At 46.5% G+C, this 27,934-nt stretch overlaps 1 protein-coding gene across 1 annotated transcript; it reads left to right on the top strand.

Annotated features, from left to right (window-relative positions):
* Window positions 1-23,259: 23,259 nt before the first annotated feature.
* LOC100073754 (NXPE family member 1-like) lies at window positions 23,260-27,099 on the top strand. The gene is made up of 4 exons (XM_001505429.4): window positions 23,260-23,936; window positions 25,145-25,206; window positions 25,639-25,854; window positions 26,177-27,099. The coding sequence occupies exons 1-4, from the start codon at window positions 23,260-23,262 to the stop codon at window positions 26,710-26,712; spliced, it is 1,491 nt and encodes a 496-aa protein (XP_001505479.2). The 3' UTR covers window positions 26,713-27,099.
* Window positions 27,100-27,934: the final 835 nt, after the last annotated feature.

The raw sequence follows: 27,934 nt of genomic DNA, 5'->3' as shown, positions 1-27,934 counted from the left end.
CCAAGCCTCACCCTGAGCCTTGTTCTTCTCCATAATCTCCTCCTCTAGACTAGAAACTCCTTCTCAGAGAAGCAGCATGGCCTAGTGGATAGAGGACTGGCCTGGGAGACAGAGGTCATGGGTTCTAATCCCAACTCCACCTCTGGTCTGCTCTGTGACCTTGGACAAGTCACTTTACTTCTCTGTGCCTCAGTTACCTCATCTGTAAAATGGGAATTGAGACTGTGAGCCCCACCTGGGATAAGGACCCTATCCAACCTGTGTTGCTTGTATTCACCCCAGCACTTAGAGCAGTGCCTGGCACATAGTAAGTGCTTAACAAATACCAATATCATCATTATTATTAATGATAACAACTCGCATGGCTCAGTGGAAAGAGCACGGGCTTGGGAGTCAGAGTTCATGAGTTCGAATCCCGGCTCTGCCACTTGTCAGCTGTGTGACTGTGGGCAAGTCACTTAACTTCTCTGTGCCTCAGTTACCTCATCTGTAAAATGGGGATTAACACTGTGAGCCTCATGTGGGACGACCTGATTACCTTGTATATCCCAGCGCTTAGAACAGTGCTCTGCACATAGTAAGCACTTAATAAATACCAACATTATTATTCACTGATTAGAACAGTGATCTGCACAAAATAAGCCTTCAATTTATCTAATGCTGTCAAGTCATATCCGACCCATAGTGACACCATGGACATATCTCTCCCAGAATGCCTTACCTCATCTGCAATCGTTCTGGTAGCGTGTCCATTGCGTTTTCTTGGTAAAAATACAGAAGCGGTTTAGCTTTGCCTCCTTTCACGCAGTAAACCAAAGTCTCCACCCTCGACTCTCTCCCGTGCCGCTGCTGCCCGGCACAGGTGAGCTTTGCCTTATAAGAGATTGCCCTCATGCTAACCACCTGCCAAGCTAGGAATGGAATGGATATGCCTCTGCTTGACTCTCTCTCCCATAGTTGAGACTGGTAGAGTACTGGAAACTGTCCAGGTGTGACCCTGAGAGGGAAAGCATTCAATAAATATCGTTTATTTATTTGTATTGATGTCTGTCTCCCTGCATCTAGACTGCGAGCTCGTTGTGGGCAGGGAATGTCAATGTTTATTTTGTATTGTACTTTCTCAAGCGCTTAATACAGTGCTCTGCACACAGTAAGTGCTTAATAAATTGATCGAGAAGCAGGGTGGCTCAGTGGCAAGAGCTGGGGCTTGGGAGTCAGAAGTCATGGGTTCTAATTCTGCCTCCACCACTTATCAGCTGTGTGACTTTGGGCAATTCACTTCACTTCTCTGTGCCTCAGTTCCCTCATCTGGAAAATGGGGATTAAGACTGTGAGCCCCACTTGGGACAAGCTGATCACCTTATATCCCCCCAGCGCTTAGAACAGTGCTTTGCACAGAGTTGGCACTTAACAAATACCATCCTTATTGAGGCAGCATGGCTTGGTGGAAAAAGCCCAGGCTTGGAAGTCAGAGGTCACGGTTTCTAATCCTGGTTCCGCCACATGTCAGCCTGTGTGACTCTGGGCAAGTCACTTGACTTCTCGGTGCCTCAGTTACCTCATCTGGAAAATGGGGATTAAGACTGTGAGCCCCATGTGGGACAATCTGATCACCTTGTATCCCCCCAGCACTTAAAACAGTGCTTTGCACAGTTAGCACTTAACAAATACCATCCTTATTGAGGCAGCGTGACTTGGTGGAAAAAGCCCAGGCTTGGGAGTCAGAGGTCACAGTTTCTAATCCTGGCTCCGCCACTTGTCAGCCTGTGTGACTCTGGGCAAGTCACTTGACTTCTCGGTGCCTCAGTTACCTCATCTGTAAAATGGGGATTAAGACTGTGAGTCTCACGTGGGACAACCTGATTACCTTGTATCTACCCCGGCGCTTAGAACAGTGCTTGGCACATAGTAAGCGCTTAACAAATATCAACATTATTATTATTGTTGAATGAATGAATGATTTATTGCCCAGGTAAACAAAACAGTGGGCAAGTCACAACTTCTCTCGGCCCCATTTGCTCCATCCATAAAATGGGAATAAAATGCCTGTTCATTTATTCATTCAGTCACATTTATTGAGCAATTACTGGTGCAGAGCACTTGTACTAAGCGCTTGAGAAAGTACAATACAGCAATAAAGAGAGACAATCCTCCCCACCTTTCTTAGACTATTGGATTTGCATTGCATGTGCCTCAGTGCTTAGTACAATGCTTGGCATACAGCAAGCACTTGACAAATACCTTTGTCATATATTGTTTTTGAAGCTGGTGGTATCGGTGGTGAGATCTCATCCATGAGAGCGGGAGTGAATCGACAGACCGATCCATGAACAACAGCCTCCACAAACCGTGAATGACAACTCCTCCTGCACCGTGACCACAAAATAATAATAATGTTTGTAATCATAACCATAATAACCATGGTATTTGTTAAGCACTTAGTATGTACCAAGCACTGGATTAGATGCAAGATAATCAGGTCAGTCACAGTTCTTATAGCACACGGGGCTCACATTCTGAGAAGGAGAGAGAATGGGTATTAAATTCCCATTTAACAGATGAGGAAACAGCAGCCACTTGAAACCAAAGATTGATGCATCTGATGGAACACCCATGGATGAGGGTTCCAGCCTTGACCCTGGGCAGGATAGACCAGTCTTTCTTCTTCTCTTCCCCAAAAAGCAGCGTGGCTCAGTGGAAAGAGCATGGGCTTGGGAGTCACAGGTCAGGAGTTCTAATCCTGGCTCCACTACCTGTCAGCTGTGTGACCTTGGGCAAGTCACTTAATATTTCTGGGCCTCAGTTACCTCATCTGTAAAATGGGGATGAAGACTGTGAGCCCCACGTGGGACAACCTAATCACCTTGTATCCCCCCCAGTGCTTAGAACAGTGCTTTGCACATAGTAAGCACTTATTAAATGCCATTATTATTGTTATTATTATTCTTCATCCAGCAAACAACCAGTGCAGTTTAGTTTCAGTGAGCCCTTGGGCAAACCACCTGTTGGAAGAACAGTCACCGTGGACTGTTTCTGTATCTTAAAATAATCCTCACTGCTTTCCTGGAGTCAATAAAACATATGGATGAAGGAGAATGGCGTACAAAAAATATTTAGATTTTCAAAGTCTTTGACAAGGTTCCATGCCCAGGGCTTGCAAGTAATCCATACGTAATCTTGAGATGGGAGGGAATGATCCACTAGGAATTGATAATTGCATTTAAAAAAAAGGGGAAACAGCCACCTTGTAGAAATCAGCACTATAAATAGTGTGGTTGTCTAGGGTTTAGTACTAGGATTGTTTTGGCTTAACATCTTCATAAATGAAATGGAGGAGGGAGGAGCAGGCAAACATCCCTGTTTGCAGATGAAACAAAGCTCTTCCGGGAGTCAAAATACCATGAAGACAAGGATGAATGAGAGGAAGAGGTCATGCAATTGAGTGGATGGGCAGAAGAGGTAGAAAAACAGCATGACCTATAGGAAAAAACATGGGCCTGGGAGTCAGAAGGACCTGAGTTCTAATCCCGGCTCCACCACTTGTCTGCTGTGTGACCTTGGGCAAGGCACTTCATTTTTCTGCACCTCAGTGACCTCATCTGTAAAATGGGAATTAAGACTGTGAGCTCTAGGTGGGTCAGGGACTATGTTCAACCTGATCATCTTCGATCTATCCCAGTACTTAGAACAGTGCCTGGCACATAGTAAGGGCTCAAAATCCATAACTATTATTATTATTATAAGGGGGAGTGGCATGTCAATGCTGGTGGTGTGGACTAGTTACCTCATCTGTAAAATGGGGTTTAAGACTGTGAGCCCCATGTGGGACAGGGTCTGTGTCCAACCTGATTAACTAGAATCTACTCCAGCACTTAGTACAATGCCTGGCACAGAGTAAAAGTGCTTAACAAAGCACTTGCATACATATCTGTAACATTTATTTATATTAATGTCTGTCTCCCCCTCTAGATTGTAAGCTCGTTGTGGGCAGGGAATGCATCTGTTTAATGTTGCATTGTACTTTTCCAAGCTCTTAGCACAGTGCTCTGCATAAAATAAGTGCTCAATAAGTACGATTGAAATGCCATAAAAAAAATTGGCTTGGCTGACTGCACCTCACACTCTACGCTGAAGCCATCGGAGCAAGGACTGGGAATCAAAGGCGCCGTGCCCAGCTCCTGCCTCTGGGCTATCTCCAGATTCCTCAGAACCAGCCCAGACATTATACCACGTCAGACTTTTGCCCCTGGACTTCTGCCCGTCATCGGAGACCGATTCCCCTCCACCGGGACTGAAGCGGGATCAATGTCAGGGAAAAGGGGCCAGCTAGGTAAGTGGGTGAAAATAGCCAATTTATCTCTTTTCTAAAGTACAGAGAGAAGAATCTATAGATCTCCCCTTCTAGACTGTAAGGTTGTTGGGGGCAGGGATCGTGTCTGTTTATTGTTATATTGTATTCTCCCAAGTGCTTAGTACAGTGCTCTGCACACAGTAAGTGCTCAATAAATATGATCAAATGAATGAATTAAATGAAGGAATGAAGACTGAGTGCCATGTTTCCTGGCCACCGTCCTTCCCTCCCACCCCCCATCCAAGGTCGGGACCACGCGGCTAGTTGGGTTATGGTGTTAGTTGTATAAATATTTAATAAGCGCTCATTTTCTTTTTTCTTTCCTTCTCTTTCGTTTGAGGCAGCAGAAAGGGTTGAGGGAAGGGAAGCTATAGAATGAAGCAGGAGTGTTGAAAATTGACTTATGACCAAGAATGGGTATTTTCATTTGGGAGTGTACGATGCATCGACACTTCCTTCTTCCCAGGTGATAGACCAAATGGTTAAATGTACTGGAAAATATCATTCATTGAAGGGATTATCACAAGCATGGCTTGATGGAAAGAGTCTGGGATTGGGACTCAGGAGACCCAGGCTCTAGTCCTAGCTCTGCCACTTGCCTGCTGTGTGATTCTGGGCAAGTGTCTTACCTTCTGTGGTTCTCAGTTTTCTCAACTGTCAAATGGGAATGAAGTATCTGTTCTCTCTTCTTCTTAGACTGGGGCTGGGATCGTGTCCAGTCGAATTATCTTCTATCTACCCCTGCATTTAGCAGAGGCCTTAATAGCAAGGGCTTAATAAATACAATAATTAGTAAGTGCTCCCAAACAAAATGATGATAATGATGGAGTTTCCCCCTTGAGAGTGATGAAAGACCCTTTTCACAGGGCTTGGCATATAGTAAGGACTTAAAAAACACTCTTATTATGACTCTGCCTGGGGAGGGATCAGGGTCCAGAAACCACCCCCCCCCCCCCCCGCCCAAGCATGGCTCTGGGTTCAGTTCAGAGCTGAGAAGGAGAGTGGAGACTCCATGGGCTCATTTGCCTTTAGGAGGCTGTAACTGTCCATCAGGGGATGGGGGCACAATTTCCTGAAGAAATCTTGGGCGTTCCTGCAGGGCAATCTCCTGGAAGAGCCCAGGAGGCCAGGGATCTTGAGATGATGACCAAGCCAGATATTTTGTTGGTGGAAACCTCCAGGCTGTTGTAGATTGTTTCTCCGGTCCAGTGCTGGAAGTGACACAGTTAAACCCTATCAGACTTTTCTGACTGATAATGGCCTGTGGCAGTAGAACAAACACATTCAGCTTGAACTTGGCACTGCAAATGCCACCTCACAGGAATCCTACAGCGTTCCAAGCCCCACGCAGGGGCACCTGTGCTACTGGAGTTTTCTCCCAATGGGTAAGAGAGAGACTGGAGAGATAGAGGCAGGTAGGTATGTGAGGAGGCTAATTCGGTAGTCAATTTCAACTGCAGCCACCGTATTGAACTATTCACTTTCCAATGGCTGCTTGCCCGTTGTTTTCAAACATGTATCCCCCTAAAATGAAAAATAACCCTCACTTGATCCCACCTCTCCCTCCAGTTATCACCCCATCTCCCTCCTATCATTCCTCTCCAAACTCTATGAGTGGGTTGTCCGCACCTGCAGCTTCCACTTCTGCTCCTCCAATTCCTCCTTAATCCCCTCCAGTCGAATTTCCACCCCCTTCACTCCAAGTAAACTGCTCTCTAAAAGGTCTCCAATGACCTTCTTTTTGCCAGGTCTAATGGTGTATATTCCATCCTTATCCTCCTTGACCCCATAGATGCCTTTAACAAGGAGGTCCACCCTCTTTTCCTGGAAACATTATCTAACCTTGGCTTCACTGACTCTCTCCTCTCCTGGTTCTTCTCCTATGTCTTTGGCCACTCATTCTCAATCTCTTTCACAGGCTCTTCCTCTACCTCCCACCCTGTAACTGGGAGTTTCTCAAGGTTCAATTCTGGGTCCCCTTCTATTTTCCATCTACACCCACTCCTTGGCGAACTCATTCACTCCCAAGGCTTCAACTGACATCTTTACATGCTAATTCCCAAATCAACCCCTCCAGTCCCGACCTCTCTCTTTCTTCGCAGTCTCACATTTCCTCCTGTCTTCAGGACATCTCTACTTGCATGTCCCGCTGACATCTCAAATTTAGTATGTCCAAAACAGAACTCTCCAACCTTCCCCCCAACCCCATCTTTCCCTTGATGTTCCCTTCACTGTAGACAGCACCACCATCTTCCCTCTCTCACAGGTTCATCACCTTGGCATTATCCTCGATTCATCTCTCTCATTCAACCCACATATTCAATCTGTCACCAAATTTCCCCGAGTCTACCTTCACGGCATCCCTAAAATCTGTCCTTTCCCCTCTATCCAAATTACTATCACATTAATCCAAACATTTTTCCTATTCCTCCTGGACTACTGTATCAGCCTCCTTGCTGACCTTCCTGACTCCTGTCTTCCCCTGTTCAGTCTACCACTCACTCTGCTGCCTGGATCATTTCTCTACAATGATGCCTGTCTTCCTACTCCTCAAGAACCTCCATGATTGCCCATCCACCTCCACATCAAACTGAAACTTTATAAATGGGCTTTAAAGCACTTACTCACCTTGCCCCCACACTCTTACCTTCCTGATTTCCTACTACAACACTTTCTGCACACTTTCTTCCTCCAAAGTCAACCTCACTGTACCTTGATCTCATCTATTTTGCCACCAACAACTTGTTCCCAATCTGCCTCTGGCCTGGAACTCCTTACTCCTTCATATCTAACAGACCATCACTCGCCTCACCTTCAAAGCCCTATTAAAGTCATTTAACTTCTTGTCCCTCAGCTACCTCATCAGTAAAATGGAAAGTAAGACTCTGAGCCTTATGTCGGAGAGGAATCATGTCCATCCTGCTCGGCATGTATTGACTCCAGTTCTTAGTACAGTGCCTGGCACAGGTTAAGCCCTTAACAAATACCATTAAAAAACAAAAATAAGCAGAACTGATTGACTGACTGGCTTTGTGTAGAAGGCCTTGGGTTCCCCGACACGTTGCCATGTAACAAACTTCATGATCAATCAATCAGTCAATGGTATTTATTGAGTGCTGACTGTGTGCAGGGCACTGTATTAAGTGCTTGGGAGAGTACAATACAATAGAATTGGCAGACACCTTTCCTGTCTTCATTGAGGTTACAATCTATAGGGTCTGACCAGGGAAGAAAGGGTCAAAAACAGGAGACCTGAGAGTTTTTTACAGTCCTTTGAGTAACAGTGATAGTTTTGCCTCTAACATGGAATCTGCTTTGTGGGAAAGGTACCATAATGACTGAGATGAACAGTATCTAAAGACAGACTGAATGTGGACGCCAAAGTCAGAAAGCAGGCTCACATCAAGTTGTGAGCTCCTGGAACAGGGAGGATAAATAGTAGTGGTGTTAAGATGAGAGGTAAGTTTAGGAGGAAATATGAAGAGTTTAGTTATTGGCCTACCTGCTGCTGCTATCCTACTGCTATCCTGGATGCAGGAAGTAATTGCAAGATTGAAAGGGGGGAAAGCGGTGAGGGCTGGAAGGTAGCTTAGGGAGTCAATCAAAGAGGAGGAGTAGCTGAAAGCAGGTGAGCTGATGAGCTCCCCAGAAGAGCGAGTGTCAAGTGAGAAGAGTTATGGATCCAGAACGGAGTCTTGTGAAACTCCCCCAGTGAAGGTGAGTAGAAGAGCCAACAAAGGAGATGAGAAGGAGCGGTCAAGGAGATAGGACGAGAACCGGGAAAGTACTGTCACTGAAACCAAGGACAGAGAGAATTTCTAAGTATGGAGTTTGATACACAGTGTTTAAAGGCAGCTTGGAGGTCAAGGAGCATTAGGATAGACTAGACATTATTTAACGTGGCCAAAAGGAGGTCAGTGGAAAACTTGGTGACACAAGGATCTGTGGAGAGAAGCGGTTGAGGCTCAAATTGTAGGATTAGAGAAGGGAGTCAATAGACAGGAAGTGAACAACAGCTTTGCACATTATCATTGGAGGACTTTGAATAGGAGTGCCCAGAGAGAGTTGGGTCAGTCAGGGGAGTGGCATGGTGTCAGGGAAAGACTTCCTTAGTATTTGAGAGACACGCTTGCTTTAAAGCAGAGAAGGAGCCAGAGGAGAGAGAGAGGTTGAAGATCATAGTAAGGTAAGAAGGGAGGACCAGAGAGGTGAAAGGAAATGAAGTTTAAGGCACAGGCAGAGGGGCTAGATTTTAAGAGGGGGTGGGAGACCTCCTCTTGATAGGAAGCCTGGAAAAAGAGGGTGGATGTGGCAGCAGGAGATCATTCAAGAGGCCAGTGGTCCTTAGAGAAATGCAGATCAGTTAATCGGTGGCATTTATTTAACACTTACTGTGTGTAGAACACTATGCTAAAATGCTTGGGAGAATATAACAGACATGATAGATGTGTTCTCTCTCCCCAAGGAGCTGGTTTTAATGTTATTTTAATAAGGTTTTCGAGGTGGGGAGAGTGGTGTTTGGTCATATATGAAAGGGTAGAGAGTTCCAGGCCAGAGGAAGGACAGAGAGAAGAGGTCAGTGGGAAGACAGACACGATCAAAGAATAGTGAGTAGATTGGTTATGGAGGAGTGAAGCGTGTGGACTGGGCTGTGGTAGGGAAATCAGTGAGGTAAAGTAGGAGAGGGTGAGCTGACTGAATGCTTTAAAGGTGATGGTAAGGAGTTTTTGTTTTACGCAGAGGTGGATGGTTTACGCAGTGGTGTTTTATGCAGTGGTGTTTTACGCACCTCAGTAAAACAGAGGTATTTTATTCTGGAGGTCCTTGAGGAGTGGGGAGAAATGGACTGAATGGTTCTTTAGCAAAAATGATCTGGGCAGAAGAGTGAAGTAAGATCTGGAGTGGTAAGAGAAAGAAGGCAAGTTTGTCAGTAAAGCGACTGATGCAATAATAGAGGCAGGATAGAACAAGTGTTTGGATCAACACAGTAGAAGTTTGGATAGAGAGGAAAGGGTGAATTCTGGCAATGATGTGAAGGTAAAACCCACAGGATTTAGTGACAGATTGAATACGTGGTATTTGAATGAGAGAGATGAGTTGAGGATAGTGCCAAGGTGATGGGCTTGTGAGACAGGTAAGATGGTGGTGCTGTCTACAGTGAAGGAAAAGTCGGGGGAAAAAAAGGACTTGTGTCTGAAGATGAAGAGTTCTGTTTTGAACTTGCTAAGTTTGAGGTGTTCGCAGGATATTCAGGTAAAGGTGCCCTGAAAGCCGGAAGCAATGAAAGATTGCAAAGGAGGAGAGAAGTCAGGGCTGGAGAGGAAGATTTAGAATCATTGCCTATAGGTGGCATTTTTTTAATGGTATTTGTTAAGCACTTACTAGGTGCCGGGTATTGTACTAAGCGCTGGGGAAGATACAAGCTAATCAGGTTGGACGTAGTCTGTGTCCCACACGGGGCTCACAGTCTTGATCCCCGTTTTTCAAATGAGGTAAATGAGGCATACAAAAGTGAAGTGACTTGCCCAAAGTCACACATCAGACAGGTGGCAGAGCCAGGATTAGAACCCAGGTCATTTTGACTCCCAGCCCCGTGCTGTATCCACTAGGCCATGCTGGCAATTGAAGCCATAGGAGTGAATGAATTCTCTCCAAGGGAGCGGTGTAGATGGGGAATAAGAGGGGACCCTCTCTAGACTATAAACTCACTCTGCCCAGGGAACATGTCTACCAACACTCTTGTATTGTACTCTCCCAAGCATTTATTACAGTACTCTACCCACATTAAGGCATTCAGTAAATATCATTGATGATGATGATGGTGATGATCACCTAGTCCTGAACCTTAAGGGACTCCCACAGTTCAAATCTTGCTCACAAAGCAATTATCAAGGCTATCAGGGATTGGCTAAGAAGAAGGTGGAGACACTTTGGGAGGGAGTTAAAGGTCTGGAACAATCAGGTGGGGCTGGAGATTAAAATGAGGGGCTAAATGCTGTTACTGAGCAGAAAGAAAGGCAGAATTAGAGCATATGAGAGGGTGAAATGCAGTGGTGGAGATTGGCCTAATTTCTGGATTTCCACCAACAACTCTCAGCTGCATAAGGACAGGAGAGGAGGAAGTGAAGCCTTGGGGTTGCCAGGTAGAATAAAAGAAGGGGAAGGGGTGGGGGGGCAGTGGGGCAAGTGAATCAAGTTTAATCCAGAGGTCTGTAACAGAGCACAGTCTAACGCTCCCCACCTGGTGACCTCTATGGCCATGAGGCATAAGGTCACACCCACTCTGGGCCCCAGTGCCCGTCAGCTTGGTCACAGTAACTACCCTTGACTGTATAGCCCCCAAGAATTTCCACTAGGACAGACCAGTGGTCCACTTGCTCTTGGCACCAACCTGATCCTGAATCTGTGGCCGGTAATTGAAGACTAGCCTGCAAAGCAAACTCCATTTCCTTAACAACAACAATAATAATAATAATAATAATGGCATTTGTTAAGCACTTACTATATGCCAGGCACTCTACTAAGCACTGAGGTGGATACAAGCTAATCAGGTCAGACACAGTCCCTGACAGTAATTCACTCATTCAGTCATATTTATTGAGTGCTTAATATGTGCAGAGCACTGTACTAAGAGCTTGGAAAGTACAATTCAGCTACCAATAGAGATAATCCCTACCCAACAACGGGCTCATGGTCTAGAAGAGGAGAGACAGACAACAAAACAAAACAAAACAAGTAGACAGGCATTAATAGCATCAATATAAATAAATAGAATTATGGATATATATATGTCATTAATAAAATAAATAGAATAATGAATATGTACGTATATACACAAGTGCTGTGGGTCGGGAAGTCCTAATGGGACTCACACTCTTAATCCTCATTTTACAAATGAGGTAACTGAGGCACAGAGAAGTGAAGTGACTTGCTCAAGGCCACAAGCAGACAAGTGACAGTGTGGCGATTAGAACCCATGACCTTCTGACTCCCAGGCCTGTGGTCTATTCAATACTCCATGCTGCTTCCTCAAAACCAACTGGGTGTTCCCAACTAGTTGGTGCAAGAGAACAATGCTTCTTTGGAGAACCCACACTGCCTCCTCAGTCTCAGCAAGTCTGACCGGATTCCAGTTGTTTGTCACATCTTAGGTGAACCCCAAGGGGCTCTGGATGAGTATGGAGCTGGTGCTCGATCAATAATTGATTAAATTACATTTTAAAGAAGAGCGTTTGGAAGTATTAGACTTATTTTCCTCCATTTAAGCAGGTCATTTCATTCATTCATTCATTCAATCGTATTTGTTGAACACTTACTCTGTGCAAAGCACTTTATTAAGCGCTTGAGAGAGTACAATATAACAATAAACAGACACATTCCATGCCTGCAATAAGCTTACAGTCTAGGGGGAGCTTCCAATCGTTTCTATAGTGGCTGATGGTTCCCCATGACACTCAGCTTAATTGTCAGCCAAAACTCAACAGGGCCATCCCTTAGATTGTAAACTTCTTGTGGGTGGGGAACATGTCTACCAACTCTGTTATACTATCCTCTCCCATGTACTTAGTACAGTGTTCTGCACATAGCAAACAATAAATACCATTGAATGATTGGACTGTGAACCCCATGTGAGTCAGAGACCATGACCAACTTGATTCCCTTGTTATCCTCCCCAGGGCTTAGAACAGTGCTTAGTACAGAGTAAGAGCTTAACAAATAACACTAAGATGATATCTGCCATCAGAACAGTAAAAGATTGGAAAACACCAGGTGGAATGCAAAAGTACACAAGAACATGTACAAGCATAAGGAAAGAAAGGAAACCAAGGCAGTCCCAATGACCAAATGCAGTGGAAACCCCAGAATGTGTGAACAATGAAAAAAAAATGCCCTGATGAACCATAAACAAAATAACCCAAAATATAGGAGGTCAAATACAAATCACTAATGATGAATAATTATGGTAAGGGGCAGATGGCACAAAGGAACAGGGGAGTTGAGGAGAACCAATACCAAGATCCAGAAAAGTGATCACCTTAGTCTAGTTCAGGAGGCAGTCTCTTTGCTCTTCTTGTCAGTGGGCTAACCTGGGTTCTTGAGTGTCCACATGAGGGGACAGCTCTCCAGAGTTGTCCATCGAGGTCTGCCCGGTGGCCGTAGCCTCCTGAGGTCAATGACCACCAGGGTTTGGAGGTACTCTCTCCCCTCTCCCCATCTTGTTCTCCACTTGTCTATAGTAGAGAGAGGGCCAGGTCTTCTTTCTGGAACTGGGGAAAATTCTGCAACTGCCATCTGAGCTGAAATGGTTTCTAAATAAATAAGTTTGAGAGGTCAAGGTCCGTGCCAGGGCCCCAGTGACTGCTGGCACCTGCAGATGTCAGCTTCCTAGTCCTGCCAACCCTGGGGAATGCTCCAGGGCCTGGGATTTAATGGCGACTCAAAGACCATGCCTTGAGACCTGGGAGGGCAGAGCACCCCTGAGGTCATGTGGCCCTGCCAGGGACCCTTGCCCATCATATGCAGATTCTGGTGCCCCAATCCTGCCATCCCTGCGATCCCTGCCAAGGATGGGGAAACATGGGAGGCTCCAAGACTGCTCCGAGGGTCCTCAACCATGGAGTGGCCTAGATCGAGGCCCGCAGCTGCACGCGGGGGGACACCACCATTCCTGCTTGTTCATTCATTCATTCAATCGTATTTATTGAGCGCTTACTGTGTGCAGAGCACTGTACTAAGTGCTTGGGAGACTACAAAACAACCGTAAACAAACACATTCCCTGCCCATAACAAGCTTACAGTCTAGAATGGGAGAGACAGATATTTATATAAATAAATAAATTACAGGTATGTATGTAAGTGCTGTTTGGCTGGGAAGAGGGAAGAACAAAGGGAGCAAGTCAGGATGATACAGAAGGGAGTGGGAGAAGAGGAACGGGGGGGCTTAGTCAGGGAAGGCCTCTTGGAGGAGATGGGCCTTCAATAAGGCCTCTTGCTCAATGCCATAGTGCCCTTTGCCCTATATACTCAGCCTTCTGGAAGACCCCCAAATCAGGAAGGGACATACACCGAGGTAGAGAGTGGAAGGAAGAGATTGTGAGACAGAGGGAGACACAGAGAGAAAGAAGGGAAGAGAGACATACCCACACACACACACACACAGATTGAGACAGACTCAGAGAGAGAACACCTGACAGAGAGAAGCTGTATGGCCCAATGGATAGGGTATGTCCCCGGGAGTGAGAAGGACTTGGGTTCTAATCCCAGCTCTGCCACTTGTCCGCTGTCTGACCTTAGGCAAGTCTCTTTACTTCTCTGTGCCTGTTACCTCCTCTATAAAATGGGGTTTCAGACTGTGAACCCCATATGGGACATGGACCATGTTCAACCTAACTTGAATCTACACCAGCGCTTAGTACAGTGCTTGAAAGTAAGCCCTTAAATAATAAAAGGGAGAGATTCAGAAAGTAATGAATGAGGAGGCAGAGAGATGGAGAGCAAGTGAGACACAGGGACAGAGAAGACTAGAGAAAGAGAGATGCCAAGAGATAGAGACCACCACAGAGACACTCAGGACAGGGAGACAGAGAGGGACAGCCCGACCCACACCTGCAGAACCAAAAAAGAGATCTTCTGTGGGAGGGGACCGCCATAACCGGGGATGGGGTGGGGGGACCTGAATGGATGAGCAGCTGACATGCACCTTGGTTTCTTGATCCAACACACGTTGGTAACTCTCCCACCTACAGAAGCCCATAGATGGCCAATAGCAAAGCCTTACCTAGCCATGCCCACACACCAGTAAGTTCACCCACCTGACTATTAATCTCCCTTTCACCAACGAAAATCAGTCAGTCAATCGTATTTATTGAGCACTCGCTGTGTGCACAGCACTGTACTAAGTGTTTGGGAGTGTGCAATATAACAATAAACAGAACATTCCCTGCCCACAAAGAGCTTACTGTCTAGAGGGGGAGACAGACATAATATAAATAAATAAATTACAGAAACAAAACCTTGAAATGCACCTGCAACAAATCAGGCTGGTTTGCCAACCTCGTCCATTTGGGCCTACTGGTCAATCTCAGTCCAAAGGGTAGGCATATTGACTTCAGCCCAGTGAAGTACCCTGGGGGTCCAAAGGCCACACCCTCGAGTCCCCGAAAGGGATGGGCACCCATCGTCATGTGGGCTTTATGAGAACCCTGGTCTACCATTCGCAGTTGCTGACGTCTGGACCCTGCAGCCCTCTGGAATCCTGCCAGGGATTGGGGTTCAGCTGGGTCTAAAAGCTGGGCTTCAGGGAGCAGAAGGGAGGGGGGTCCCTTCCACCAGAACCAATATGCACCATCTGCGGACATGAGGATTCCAGCCCCACCACCCCCGGGGAATCTGGCACAGATCAGAGGGTGACAGAGGCCTAAGGGCATTGCTGCAAATCCTGGAAGGGAGGGGGCCCTCCCACCGTCCGTTGGACGTGCCTGAGACCAACTTCCACCATTTGCATATAGGGATGCTCTAGGTCCATGGATCATGGGGACCCCTCCGAGGACAGGGGTACAGTGGAGGACCCAAAAGCAATGCCACCAAGTCCTGGAGGGGGTGGACACCTGCTGCAGAACTGACCCATTCAGGGCTCTAAACCACCAACCGTGGATGCCGGTCCCCTGAGTCCCATGCTCTAGGGGATCCCACCAGGGATCGGGGTAGTCAGTCAGCCAGTCAATCATATTTATAGAGTGCTGACTGTATGCAGAGCCCTGTACTAAGCACTTAGAAGACTACAACAAAAAATAGACACATTCCCTGCACTGAGGACTATAAGATAATAATAATAATAATTACGGCATTTGTTAAGTGCTTACTATGTGCCTGGCACTGTTCTAAGCTCTAGGGTAGACACAAGATAATTGCATTGGACACAGTCTCTGTCCCACACAGGACTCATAATCTTTATCCCCATTTTACAGATAAGGGAACTGAGGCATAGAGAAGTGAAGTGGCTTGCTCAAGGTCACCCAGAGGACAAGTGGTGGAGCTGGGATTAGAACCCATGGCCTTCTGACTCCCAGGCCCGTTCTCTATCCACTAGACCATACTGCTTTAGGTTTCGTGCCCCTTCCAAAGACCTTCAGCAACCATCTATGGACTCCAGCTTCCTGGCTCCACTACCTCTGGGGACCTAGGCAGAGATTTGGGTACCCCAGGACCCTGAAGCCTGTTTTGCAAGGCCCAGAAAGGAGGTGATCCCCACAGCAGATTCAACCCATCTAGGACACTCATTCATTCATTCAATCAATTGTACTTATTGAGTGCTTATTGTGCACAGAGCACTGTACTAAGCACGTGGGAGAGTACAACTCAACAGTAAACGAACACCCTCCCTGCTCACAATGAACTTACAGACTGTCATAGTGGATAGAACTCGGGGCCTGGGACTCAGAAGTTCATGGGTTCTAATCCCAGCTCTGCCACTTGTCTGCTATGTGACCTTGGGAAGTCACTTTGCTTCTCTGCCTCAGTTACCTCATCTATAAAATGGGGATCGAGACTGAGCGCCATGTGGGATTTGCTTGTATCCACCCCAGCACTTAGTACAATGCCTGGCACATAGTAAATGCTTAATAAATACCATTACAGGGTGGGGGGGAACAGTCTGACGGGGGGCTCTAGACTCTCTGGATCCTGGATCAGAGTGGACCACTTCACCCAGGTGTGATGGCCACTGTGCTAGGCCTCATACGGGAGTGGCCACTTACTATCATGGTGATTTGGGTACATCAGGGGCCTGAACTCTATGTCATCAGGTCCATAAAAGAGGCAGCCCCCAACCTCACATTCAACCTACCTGGGACCCTGGCCCACCATCCCCAGATGCTGGCCTCCAGGCCCCACAGCCCCTGGGACCTGATCCCTGTCCATAGGAGCTTACAATCTCCAGGGAGAGAGAGACATTAAAATAGAAGAAAGAGAGGGGAACTAGTTGAGTAAAAGAATATTTACACAAGTAGTGTGGGGCTGGGGTGAGTATCAAAGTGCTTCATAATACACAGCCAACTTCGTAGTAGACACAGAGGGGAGAGCAGAGAGGGGAAATACAGGGTTTAATCATGGAAGGCTTCTTGGTGGAGCTATAATTTTTAGGAGGGTTTTGCAACTGGAGACAGTGGCGAATTGTTGGATATCATCATCAGTGGTATTTTTTGAATGCTAACTGTGTGCAGAGCACTAGACTAAGCACTTGAGAGAGTATAATATACACAAGTTGGTAGACACGTTCCCTGCCTACCAGGAGCTTGAAGAAGAAGGGAGAGCCAGGCTAGAAGGAGAACATGGATAAGGGGTCAGCAGTGGTATTGACAAGACTGAGGTACAGAGAGTAAATTGGTGTTACAGGAGTGGAGTGTTTGGGTTCAGTTTTGGTAGGAAAACAAAGAAGTTAGGCAAAAGGGAACGAGCTGAATGAGTGCCCTAAGCCCAGTGCTAAAACTATAAGCCCGTTGTGGGCAGGGAAAGTTTCTGCTTTATTGGTGTTTATACTCTCCCAAGTGCTTAGTACAGTGCCCTGCGCATGATAAGCACTCAAGAAATATGATTGAATGACTGATTCTGTTTGATGCAGAGGTGAATGGGCAAGCCTTGGAGGTTTTTGAGGAGTGGGGAGAGAGGGGGGAAGCAGTGAGGAGTAGGGAGATACGATAAGACCTTAAACCAGACTGGGGAAGGTTTAGGTGGAGGGTGTGAGTGGATCCAGGAAATGTGAAGGAGAAACCTGCAGGATGTGGCAATTCTTGAAGGTGAAATCTAGGAGGGCATGGCTTTGCAAAAAATAAGATAGCAATCTGTTATTAGTAATCATTAGTATCAAGGGCCTGGAGAACCAATTTACAAGTGTTTAAAGTCAGTTTCCTAAAAAAAATACATTTCAAATAGTTGCATTTGAGAAGCAGCGTGGCTCAGTGGAAAGAGCACGGGCTTGGGAATCAGAGTTCATGGGTTCGTATCCCAGCTCTGCCACTTGTCAGCTGTGTGATTGTGGGCAAGTCACTTAACTTCTCTGGGCCTCAGTTACCTCATCTGGAAAATGAGGATTAAGACTGTGAGCCTCACGTGGGACAACCTGATTAGCCTGTATCTACCCCAGCGCTTAGTAAGTAGACATAGTAAGTAGACATAGTAAGCGCTTAACAAATACCAACATTATTATCAAAGTTTTTAGAATGCTTTGTACATAAAATGTAATGAGTGTATGAAGAAAGTTTGATTGAGAGGGGCAGTGTTTACAAGCTGTGATGAAATTATAACCAGTCAACAGAGTCCTTTACTCCCTCGTGTTTGTCTCCTCCAGGACGTCCATTATGTTTCCAGACCTGACAACTCGGAAAATGATGTTGGTGCCCATGTGTGTGTTTATTGTTCGTGTGGTTTATATTTTTTCTACCAAATCAGTAAAGGTAATTGACAGACTCTTCTCCACTTTCCTTCTGGAGCAGGGACTTCTCTGGGGGCCGGGATGTGGGGCTGGTTCTTGTACAGGCTCCCAGGGATCAGCCCTCCCGGTCATTGTCTCTGGAGGAGATGGCGGTGCCCCCGGCTGAATCGCAAGCCCCACCGGCCCTAGTAGAAATGTCCTCGGGCTTAGGGTATGTATCCAAAGAGAAGGGTCCAGAATGTTACTTTCCTTAATTCACAGTCCCCACCCCACGTCTGACAGACCATCCCTACATTCATAACCTTCTAATCTTTGCTCCTCCAGAAAGCTTTTCCTGATTAACTTCCCCTCACTCTGAGCCATCTCAACACTTCAGCCATCTCTAACACTGAACTTATTTTAGCACTTACATATATATACATTCACACGCACACATATATACATATACATATATACCACATACATACATATGCAAATATATGCACTCCATTCCTTTTTTGGTCTCTCTAGTTATAAATACTTTTATATCGCTCTCCCACATTAGAATTTTGTTCTGTTTGTAGGCAAGGAATTGCCACTTCGTTATTCTGCGCCGTACCAAGTTTCTGTTCAATAAATGCTCCTGCTACTACAGCTCTTACTATTATTACTAATAACTATTGGGTATTTCACTATATACATAAATGCAGAAAAACCCCAAGAAGTGGTTTCACAGAGTAAGATCCTTTTTATTTTGCTGGTAAAGCAGATGATCTTGGAGCTAATCTTCTGTGTTACCATCTTAAGCTGTCGAGTCGCGGCGACGTCATAGACACATCTCTCCCAGAATGCCCCACTTCCACCTGCAATTGTTCTGGTAGCAGCGTGGCGCAGTGGAAAGAGCACGGGCTTTGGAGTCAGGGCTCATGAGTTCGAATCCCAGCTCTGCCACTTGTCAGCTGTGTGACTTTGGGCAAGTCACTTAACTTCTCTGTGCCTCAGTTCCCTCATCTGTAAAATGGGGATTAAAACTGTGAGCCCCACGTGGGACAACCTGATTCCCCTGTGTTTACCCCAGCGCTTAGAACAGTGCTCTGCACATAGTAAGCACTTAACAAATACCAACATTTTTTTTTATCTTCAAAAATGGAGTAATTTCTCTCTTACCCCCTGTCTCTTCCTCTCTACCTCTCCCCCTTTCTCTCTGACCCTCTCTCACAGTGCTGTCAGCTCTATCTAAGAGCTCCAACGGATTAAAGTGAAAATAGGATAGTAGTTTCTGCCAAAAGAAGTGCCTAAAGGTATATACCAAGAAGGTCTGGGACTCCCAGTGGGTCATCCTTCCCCAGACCAAAGGGTCAGGTGCAGTGGCAACATGGGGTCTTCTCAACTTTCAGAGCACCAGGAAGATACTGGTTGCTGCCGGGACTGTGACTGTGGCCACTGCTGGGACTGTTGGACTCTGAACTGTGACTCTGGGCCCCAAATTCTGCTCCTTGAATCACAACACCCTATTCCTCTTGCCGTGTGTATCGTTGTCCTTGTCTTTGATGCTGTTTTGTGTTTATGTTGTTTCATCCCCTCTTAGGTATCTGCCGCCCACCCCATCTCCCTTCCCTTCTCAGATTGTGAGCCCCTTGAGGGGCCAAGGATTATGTCTGGTTTTTAATCTGTGGATTTTTCCTCAGGGTTTAGTACAGTGCTCTGCCTAGAATAAGTGCTTAATAAATTCCTTTGTTACTAGTACGGTCTTATAATATCAAACCAAATTTTGCAAATAAATGCCTTTGGAATTTTTAAAAATTCAAACCCTGGCTCTGCCTCTTACCCTCTGTATAAGTCACGACTTCTCTATGCCTCACGGCTGTCATCTGTAAAATGGGTATTCAGTACCTGTGTTCCTCATACTTAAAGTGTGAATCGTAGTTGGGGCAGGGACTGTGTCCGACCTGAATACCTTGTATCTACCCCGTGCTTTGTACAGCACTTGGAACATAGTAAGCACTTAACAAACATCATTATTATTGTTATTTTTATCATTATTTCTGTTATATTTCACTGTCTAGCACTATTCAAATAGTAGTCGTATTCCCAGCTAGACTACTGTATCAGCCTCCTCACAGGTTTCCTTGGCACCAGCGACTTTTTAACTCGGCTGCCCGGATCCTCTTTCGGAAATAATTCTATACATACTTCTGCACCAAACTATATCTCCTGTTCACAGACAAGGAAATATTGCCAGTGTACAAGCTATTCATAATATCGCTATCCGATGTTCATACTCCAACTATAACATAGTTGTCTAACCTACTCGAAGAGGACATCACTGATGGCGGAACTCACTTTGGGGCGCATGCATGACTGAAAAAGCCCATGTGGGCCCACAATCCCAGCCCCACTGTCCACATAGAATGGCTGTCATTCAATCAATCATATTTTATTGAGTGCTTACTATGTATTAAGTGTTTGGGATAGTACAACAGAATTGGCAGACACATTCCCTCCCCTTAATGAGCTTATGGTCTAGAGGGGGACTCAGACACTAATATGAATAAATAAGTAATTTATAATATATAATATAAGGATATGTACATAAGTGCTGTGGGGTGGGGGGTGAATATCAAAAGTCCAAAGGTCATAGATCCAAGTGCCTCTAGACTGTGAGCTCTCTGGGGGCAGGGAATGTGTTTGTTTATTGTTGTACTGTCCTCTCCCAAATACTTAGTTCAGTGCTCTGTGCACGGTAAGCGCTCAGTAAATTCAATTGAATGAATGAATGAATGGATGCAGAAGGGAGAATGAACTGGCCAGAAAAGGGCTTAATTGGGGAAGACGTCTTGGAGAAGATGTGACTTGTCCCTTAGTGTGTTGTCACATTTCAAGTTTGCAGGAGCTGGTGTTGTTTTTGCTTGTAATTTTGTCTCTCCGACATTAGGTAACCTCAGAAAGAGTCACTCCTTCCCACACGATGGTCTGGTCCGGTCTTTCTTGACGGGCCGGTCTGGTCTTTCCTTGCCTATAGATTCCCTGATTTCAGTGGGGGGACAGCGTGGTCTGAGACTTCATTTTACCCTGTCCTTAAAAAAGTTCCTCTGCCCTTCTTCCTTGCTGTTTCCCACTTTTAGGTCTCCCTACAGTGCGGGCCTCCTGTTGATGTTCATTCTCCTAACATGTGCCACCCCACATGGGTACTTTGAGGTGAACATAGCTCCGACGCTAGTGACTGCTTTCATTCCAAGACTTCATGCTGGAATGAAATGCCCATGAATGCTGATGGAAATGCCCAAAGTCAAACATGGTACTTGTGCGGGGTTCAGGTCTCACAGCCGAAGAGAAGTCTGCACAGCACCACAGCTCTGTAGGCCTGCCTTTGTAGGCCTGAAGTTTGGTTTGGAGCCTGACGCTCTACTACCCCCACACTCTGACGGTTCTGCACATATTAGATGCCTAGAAATACTATTGATTGATTGATGTTCGTCGCACTTGGTGGCATGGGACGTTTTAAACGGCGCAGAATCAAGGGGAGAGTTTGAACTAGGAAGTGGGGGCAGAATCCAGCTGAGACATCTGGTGCAGCTGTTTCAGGTGCCTGGATTCCAGGGTCTTGAGTGGACTTGAGGGGCCCCAGTGGAATTTCAGGGCAAGGCCCCAGCTCCAGGCAGAACCAATCTGAGATGGTTCCATTTTGGCTGGGTAGTGGGTGAATTGGTATAACTTCTCCAGTGATTGAGCTCTAAACCCCAAAGGGCTATAGGCCTCAGAAGCCCCTGGGGCTGGATTGGGAGGCAGAGTGACCTAATGGAGAGAGCATGGGACTGGGAATTATGGACCTGTATTCTGATCCCAACTCCACCACTGGCCTCCTGTGTGATCCTGGATGAGTCACTTAACCTCTCTGGGCCATTTTGGTTTATATTTTACCTGTGGTTCTAGGGAAAGACAGAGGAAAGACTTTCACCTGACTGTTCAGAAGTTTTTGAAGTATTTATTCCAGAAGCCAGTGTTGAGACAGTGATGAATCTCATCTCTGCCACTGGACTGCTGTATGACCCTGGGCAACATTTAACCTCTCAGGTCTCATCTATTACTGGGGTTTCGATAGCTGCTTTCCCTACTTCTTAGATTGGGAATGCTGTCTGGGACAAAGTCAGTGTCTGATATTGTTATCTTGAATCTACCCCAGGGCTGAGATCAGGGCCTTGTTCATAGAAAAGCAGGATGGCCTCATTGAAAGAGCAAAGGCTTGGGAGTCAGAGGACTTGGGTTCTGATCCCGGATCCATCACGTAAGTGCTGTATGACCTTTCACAAGTCACTTTACTTCTCTGTGTCATAATACCCTTATTGGGAAGCAGCGTGGCTCAGTGGAAAGAGCCTGGGCTTCGGAGTCAGAGGTCATGGGTTCGACTCCTGGCTCTGCCACTTGTCAGCTGTGTGACTGTGGGCATGTCACGTAACTTCTCTGTGTCTCAGTTCCCTCATCTGTAAAATGGGGATTAACTGTGAGCCTCACGTGGGATGACCTGATTACCCTGAATCTCCCCCAGAGCTTAGAACAGTGCTCTGCACATAGTAAACACTTAACAAATACCAACATTATTATTATTATTACCCTCATCTGCAAAAATGGGGATTTGATACCCATTCTCCCTCCTACTTAGACGGTGAGCCCCATGTGGGACCTCATGATCTTGTATCTAGCCCAGTGCTTAGTACAGTACTTGGTGCATAATGAGTGCTTAACCAATACCAAAATTAGTATGTTATTATTACCACTTAATAAATCCCCAAAATACCATAATACCATAAGGACTGAAAATGAAATAAATCTTTCCCCCTAATGGCTCCTTGGGAGAAACCATCCTAGTGGGTGGGCCATTCATTCATTCATTCATTCATCCATTCATTCATTCATTCACATTTATTGAGTGCTTACCATGTGCAGAGCACTGTAATAATAATTATGGTATTTGTGAAGTGCTTACTATGTGCTAAGCACTGTTCTAAGTGTTGGGCTAAGCACTTGGGAGAGTTCAATACAACAATAAACAAGATGTATTCCATGCCACAATGAGCTTACAGTATAGGGTCTGGAGACAGACCTCGAGCTTCCTAGATGTCCTGGTGGATAGTATCCTTGTGAATAGATGCCCTAGTCGATAGATCTCCTGGTGGGTATAGGCCCTGGTGGATCAATGTCCTGGTGCATATATGCCCCGGTAGAACAATGTCCTGGTGGAGAGTTGTCCTGGCAGATAGATGTCCTGGTGGATCGGTGCCCTGGTGGATAGATGTCCTAGAAAATATGTGCCCTGGGGGGCATATGCCCTGATGGATACATGCCCTGGTGGTTGAATGCCCTGGAGGATAGATGACCTGCTAGATATGTGCCCTGGAGGAAAAGAAGACAACACTAAAAGATGGCAATGATGTGGTCTCTGGAAGGTCATGCTCCTCCCATTTGTTTTCAGTGGACACCGCCGCTTTATCAACACTCTGGCATGCCCTCGCACCCGACCTCAGCCACGCCAACCAAACCGCCCACCAAGGTTGATCTGGAAATCCAAGAAATCATCAGGAGGCTGGACCGGCTGGTGCCTGACCACTCATTCACACACGTGAATGCCACCACCAGTGCCCAGCACAGTGTGGCCACCCTCCTCCATCCCCGAGATACATACTGTGTCGGGGAAAGGCTCGAGATCCGGGTGGAGGCCCGGGACCACTGGGGACGCCCCAAGGAGTATGGCGGCGACTTCCTGAGAGCCAGGATCTCCACCCCAGCCAGAAAGGCAGGCGCCTCAGGAAGGGTGGAAGACTTCCACAACGGCACCTACCTGGTCTCCTTCACGCTGTTTTGGGAGGGCCGAGTCTCCGTGTCCCTGCTGCTCGTCCACCCCAGCGAAGGGACATCCGCGCTGTGGAGAGCCAGGAAGAGAGGCTACGATAAGGTCATCTTCACAGGCAGTTTCCTCAACGGATCGTCGTACATCAGAACTGAATGTGGCTTAGTTCCTCTTGCAAACACTGAACAGTGTCGGTACCTGGACCAGCGAGACCAAGAAGCGTTTTATTGCAACAAGCCCCGACTTACGTCTTGCGATGCTTTGACCCACATGATGACCAGGAACAGACCACTTTCATATCTGAGCGTTGAAGAGAGAAGTCTCTTTGTCAGGTAAAAACCTTATTAATTAATTGGCAGAATTAGTAGTGATAGAAGTCATAACTTGCCTATCAAGTGCAGTACACTATGCTAAACACATAGGAAGTCCAAATGAAACAAGAAACATATTCCCTGCCTACAAGGCACTTACACTCTAATGGTGGTGGAATCACATAACCATATTTCAGTATTATCAAGGCATCAGAGTTTGGGGGGCTTTGGAAATGGCTGATGAATCACTACTCAGTTCCGTATTTTTTCAGTAGGTTCATTGGTGGGTTTTTTTTAATGGCATTTATTAAGCGCTTACTATGTGGCCGGCACTGTTCTAAGCACTGAGGTAGATACAAGACAATTGGGTTGGACACAGTGCCTGTCCCACATGGGGCTCACAATCTTAATCCCCATTTTACAGATGAGGCAAGAGGCACAGAGAACTGGTGTCTTGCCCGAGACTGTGAGCCCCAGGTGGGACAGGGACTGTGTTCAACCCAATTTCCTTGTATCCATCCCAGTGCCTGGCACATAGTAAGTGCTTAACAAATACCATAATTATCTCCTCCAAGAGGCCTTCCCAGACTAGGCCCTACCTTTCTTCTTCTCCCATTTCCTTCTGTGTCATCCTGAGTTGCTCTCTTTGTTCTTTCCCTGTCCCAGTCCCACAACACCTAAGTACGTCTGTAATTTATTTAATTGTACTGATGTCTGCCTCCCCACTCTAGACTGGAAGCTCACTGTGAGTAGAAAATGTGTCTTGTTTATTGTTGTATTTTCCCAAGTGCTTAGTACAGTGCTCTGTACACAGTAGGTGCTCAATAAATTCAATTGAATGAATGATTATTATTATTTTTATAATTCAGGTCACACAGCAGGCAAGTGGCAAAAGCAGGATAAGAACCCAGGTTCTTCTGACTGTCAGGCCTATGCTCTATCCATTAGACCACACACTTTCAGGGACTGTTTCTTCCAATGGGCACCATTAGAACCTAGTTTTCCGGCTGCTAATCATGGCTCTAAGAGGTCCAAGAGTGCCCTCTGACCCTGGGACCGGCCCTGTTGGGGGTTTGGGCCAAGCCCTGATGTGGTATGTGGAGGAAACCCATCCCGAGTAGCGAGCATGAAGGGATGGGTCTGGGTGGAAATATAGCAACGAGAGTGCATGCATTGTCTTTGCTGCAACCCTCCTGATCCTGGGGTGTTTTGTGTTCTCTCCACTGAAGATCCAAAATAGGTGTTCCCATCTCGACGACATTTGGCTCGGTCAACGTTCAGAGTTGTGGCAGTGAGTGCCTCCTGTGGCTGATGGGGCATCTGTTGGGGAGGGTTCAGTACCAACCAAGTGCCCACACTGGGCCAGTGGAAGGTCAGGTATTCACCTTAGGGGTTTCTGGGCCCCTATGGCCCGTTGGAAGGGCCCCCTTCCCCCAGCGTGTCCCCCACGAGGGTATGGGCTACTGCAGAAAGTGGGTTCAAGGGCGGAGGCCGGGGGGCATCTCACGGTTGCATCACCCACAAGAGGAAGCATGGACAGATGCTGGGGGTTGGACTCTGCAGCTGGGGAACGAGGGACCTTCATGGTCCACCTCATCCTACCTCCGTCCAAAGGGAGAACATATTTCCGCCTGGGCCGAGGCTTCGGGGTGGAGAAGCCCAGGCAGAAGGTCCCCGCTGGTCCAGTCCCCGGATCTGCCAACTGGATTTCCTTTCCTTTCAGGGAGTGAAACTGTGACGGAGACCTGCCGTGTCGGAATGGACTCCCCCTTCCCCAGTGGCTTCGTCTTGGAAAATGAGTGGAGGTCGGCACTTTGCAGACTGTCCCGTTTAAGCACCCTGAATGGGACTATCAACTGCCTGACGGGAAAACTGATTTACCTCATGGGAGACTCCACGCTTCGTCAGTGGATCTACTACTTCCAGAAATTCGTCACCAGTACGTCCCTCTTGTCTGCTGGGTTCTAAGTTTGAGTAGAAATTGTCTCGACTTTTTCCAGGTGGAAAACTCCGTAACCTCCTGGTTTTAACGAACATCCTCTCTTTTCACTGAGAAATATTTTCCTATAACTTTCAGAGCAAACACTGAACTGTTGCAATGGGTTTTATTTCACAGATTCATACCCTGCTTCTGGGAAAAAATTATTTTGGCTCTACCCCAGTGAGTCTTCCTAAAGAGGTGGTTATTTATACAATTGCTCCCGCTCTTTAAAAGTTCTGTAGGCTTCCTTTTATAATTTATCTTTCTTTTTTTCCACCAGCCCTAAAATTGTTTGATCATCATGGAATTGGAGTTTTCGGGATACACGTACTTATGGATGTTGGGAAACACATAAAGATTCAGTGGAAGAAACATGGAGAACCATTTGTGACCCAAAAATTATATGAAGTGAAAGACGATGAATATGTCACCCGTGAAATTGACAAAGTTGCAGGAGACAAACGTACAGCGGTCGTCTTCACTTTGGGCCAGCACTTCCGGCCCTTTCCCATCAACATCTTCATCCGCAGGGCCATCAATGTCCGCCGAGCCATCCGGCGCCTGCTCCTCAGGAGCCCGGATACCAAAGTCATCCTCAAGACCGAAAACACCAGGGAGATGTTGGCAGAGTCAGAGAGATTCGGCGATTTTCACGGCTACATGCAGTACCTCGCCATGATGGACATTTTCCGGGACGTCCCTGTGGGGGTCATCGATGCCTGGGATATGACTGTGGCGTTTGGCACGAACAATGTTCACCCTCCCGAACACGTCATTGGGAACCAGATTAACATGTTCCTAAATTACATTTGCTAGTGGATTGGCATATAAAAACAAACAAAATGAAATCCCAGCCTGGGGCAGACCATCCAGCTCCTTGCTCTTTTTCCAGCTGTCCTTGATTCTGTCTCTGGCTGTAGCCCGGGAGAACATTTGAAGACCTGATGTATTGGTCACCTTTGGTATCCATCTACCTCTTCCCCTGAGAGGACACAAACTATTATTCATGACTTTGGGAACTCTTCTCAGTCGCTCGATAGATTCTGCCGCCTGCATTCCTGAAGTCCTAAATCCGCTCAGCTAACTCCCTTTTCGGTATAAAAGGTTTTCCTCCTTTTGTCCCTCTTCACTTACCCCCAAATTTCCATAGGTGCCTCAGTGGTTAGGATTTAGTAAGTAACAATTCTAAGGTCACCTTTCCCTCTCTCTACTCCCGATTTTGGAGATGGAAGTGGTGCTTTCTCGCTGGCTGCATCTGCCCAGGCTGAAGCATCCAAATCTTTTCAGCCTATCGACTCACCGAAGCTACTCCCCACCTCCGGTCATTTTGTCTGCCCTTCCCTGTACTGTTCTTTGGACCTTTCTCTACTCTGTACCATTCCTAGTTTGGTGTATCCTTCAACCTAAGGTGTGCCGATCGGAACTGTATATTAGAGGTATGATCATCCCATTACTCCTAGGAGGGGGATCAATCTTTCCTCTTTGCTTCCCTTTCGATTCTCGTCCTGGTGCTGTTGGTTATTTGGCCAAAATTCCTTCTCTAGCAATAGCAGTAAGCAGTGGAAAGAGCCTGGGCTTAGGAGTCAGAGGTCATGGATTCTAATCCTGGATCCGCCACCTTTGGGCAAGTCACTTAACTTCTCAGTGCCTCAGTTACCTCATCTGTAAAATGAGGATTAAGACTGTGAGCCTCACGTGGGGCAACCTGATTACCCTGTATCTACCCCAGCACTTAGAACAGTGCTCAGCACACAGTAAGTGCTTAACAAATACCAACATTAGTATTAGTAGTAGTACTAATCTAATTTATTGACTATAGACTGTGTGCAGAGCACTGTACTAAGTGCTTAAGAGAGTCCAATACAACAATAAACAAACACATCTGGAAAGTACAATAAAAGCACAAGACACATTCCCTGCCTTCAAGGAGCTTACACTCTAATGGGGGAAACACCTGTAAATATACCTTCAGAGAAGTCAGAATTAATAAACTGAATGCTCTGTTGACTAGCATATTCATCCAAAGTCAAGCTTCAGC

This window comes from Ornithorhynchus anatinus, chromosome 11, assembly GCF_004115215.2.
Source record: "Ornithorhynchus anatinus isolate Pmale09 chromosome 11, mOrnAna1.pri.v4, whole genome shotgun sequence".
Lineage (NCBI taxonomy): Eukaryota > Metazoa > Chordata > Mammalia > Monotremata > Ornithorhynchidae > Ornithorhynchus > Ornithorhynchus anatinus.
This window is presented reverse-complemented; position numbering and strand designations above follow the sequence as displayed.

Bases quoted from the DNA above. Each gene is read 5' to 3' on its own strand.
- LOC100073754 (XM_001505429.4), top strand. From the start codon at position 23,260: ATGCCCTCGCACCCGACCTCAGCCACGCCAACCAAACCGCCCACCAAG. The intron at 25,207-25,638 runs GTGAGTGCCTCC...CTTTCCTTTCAG, and splicing joins CAACGTTCAGAGTTGTGGCA to GGAGTGAAACTGTGACGGAG. The intron at 25,855-26,176 runs GTACGTCCCTCT...TTTTTCCACCAG, and splicing joins CTTCCAGAAATTCGTCACCA to CCCTAAAATTGTTTGATCAT.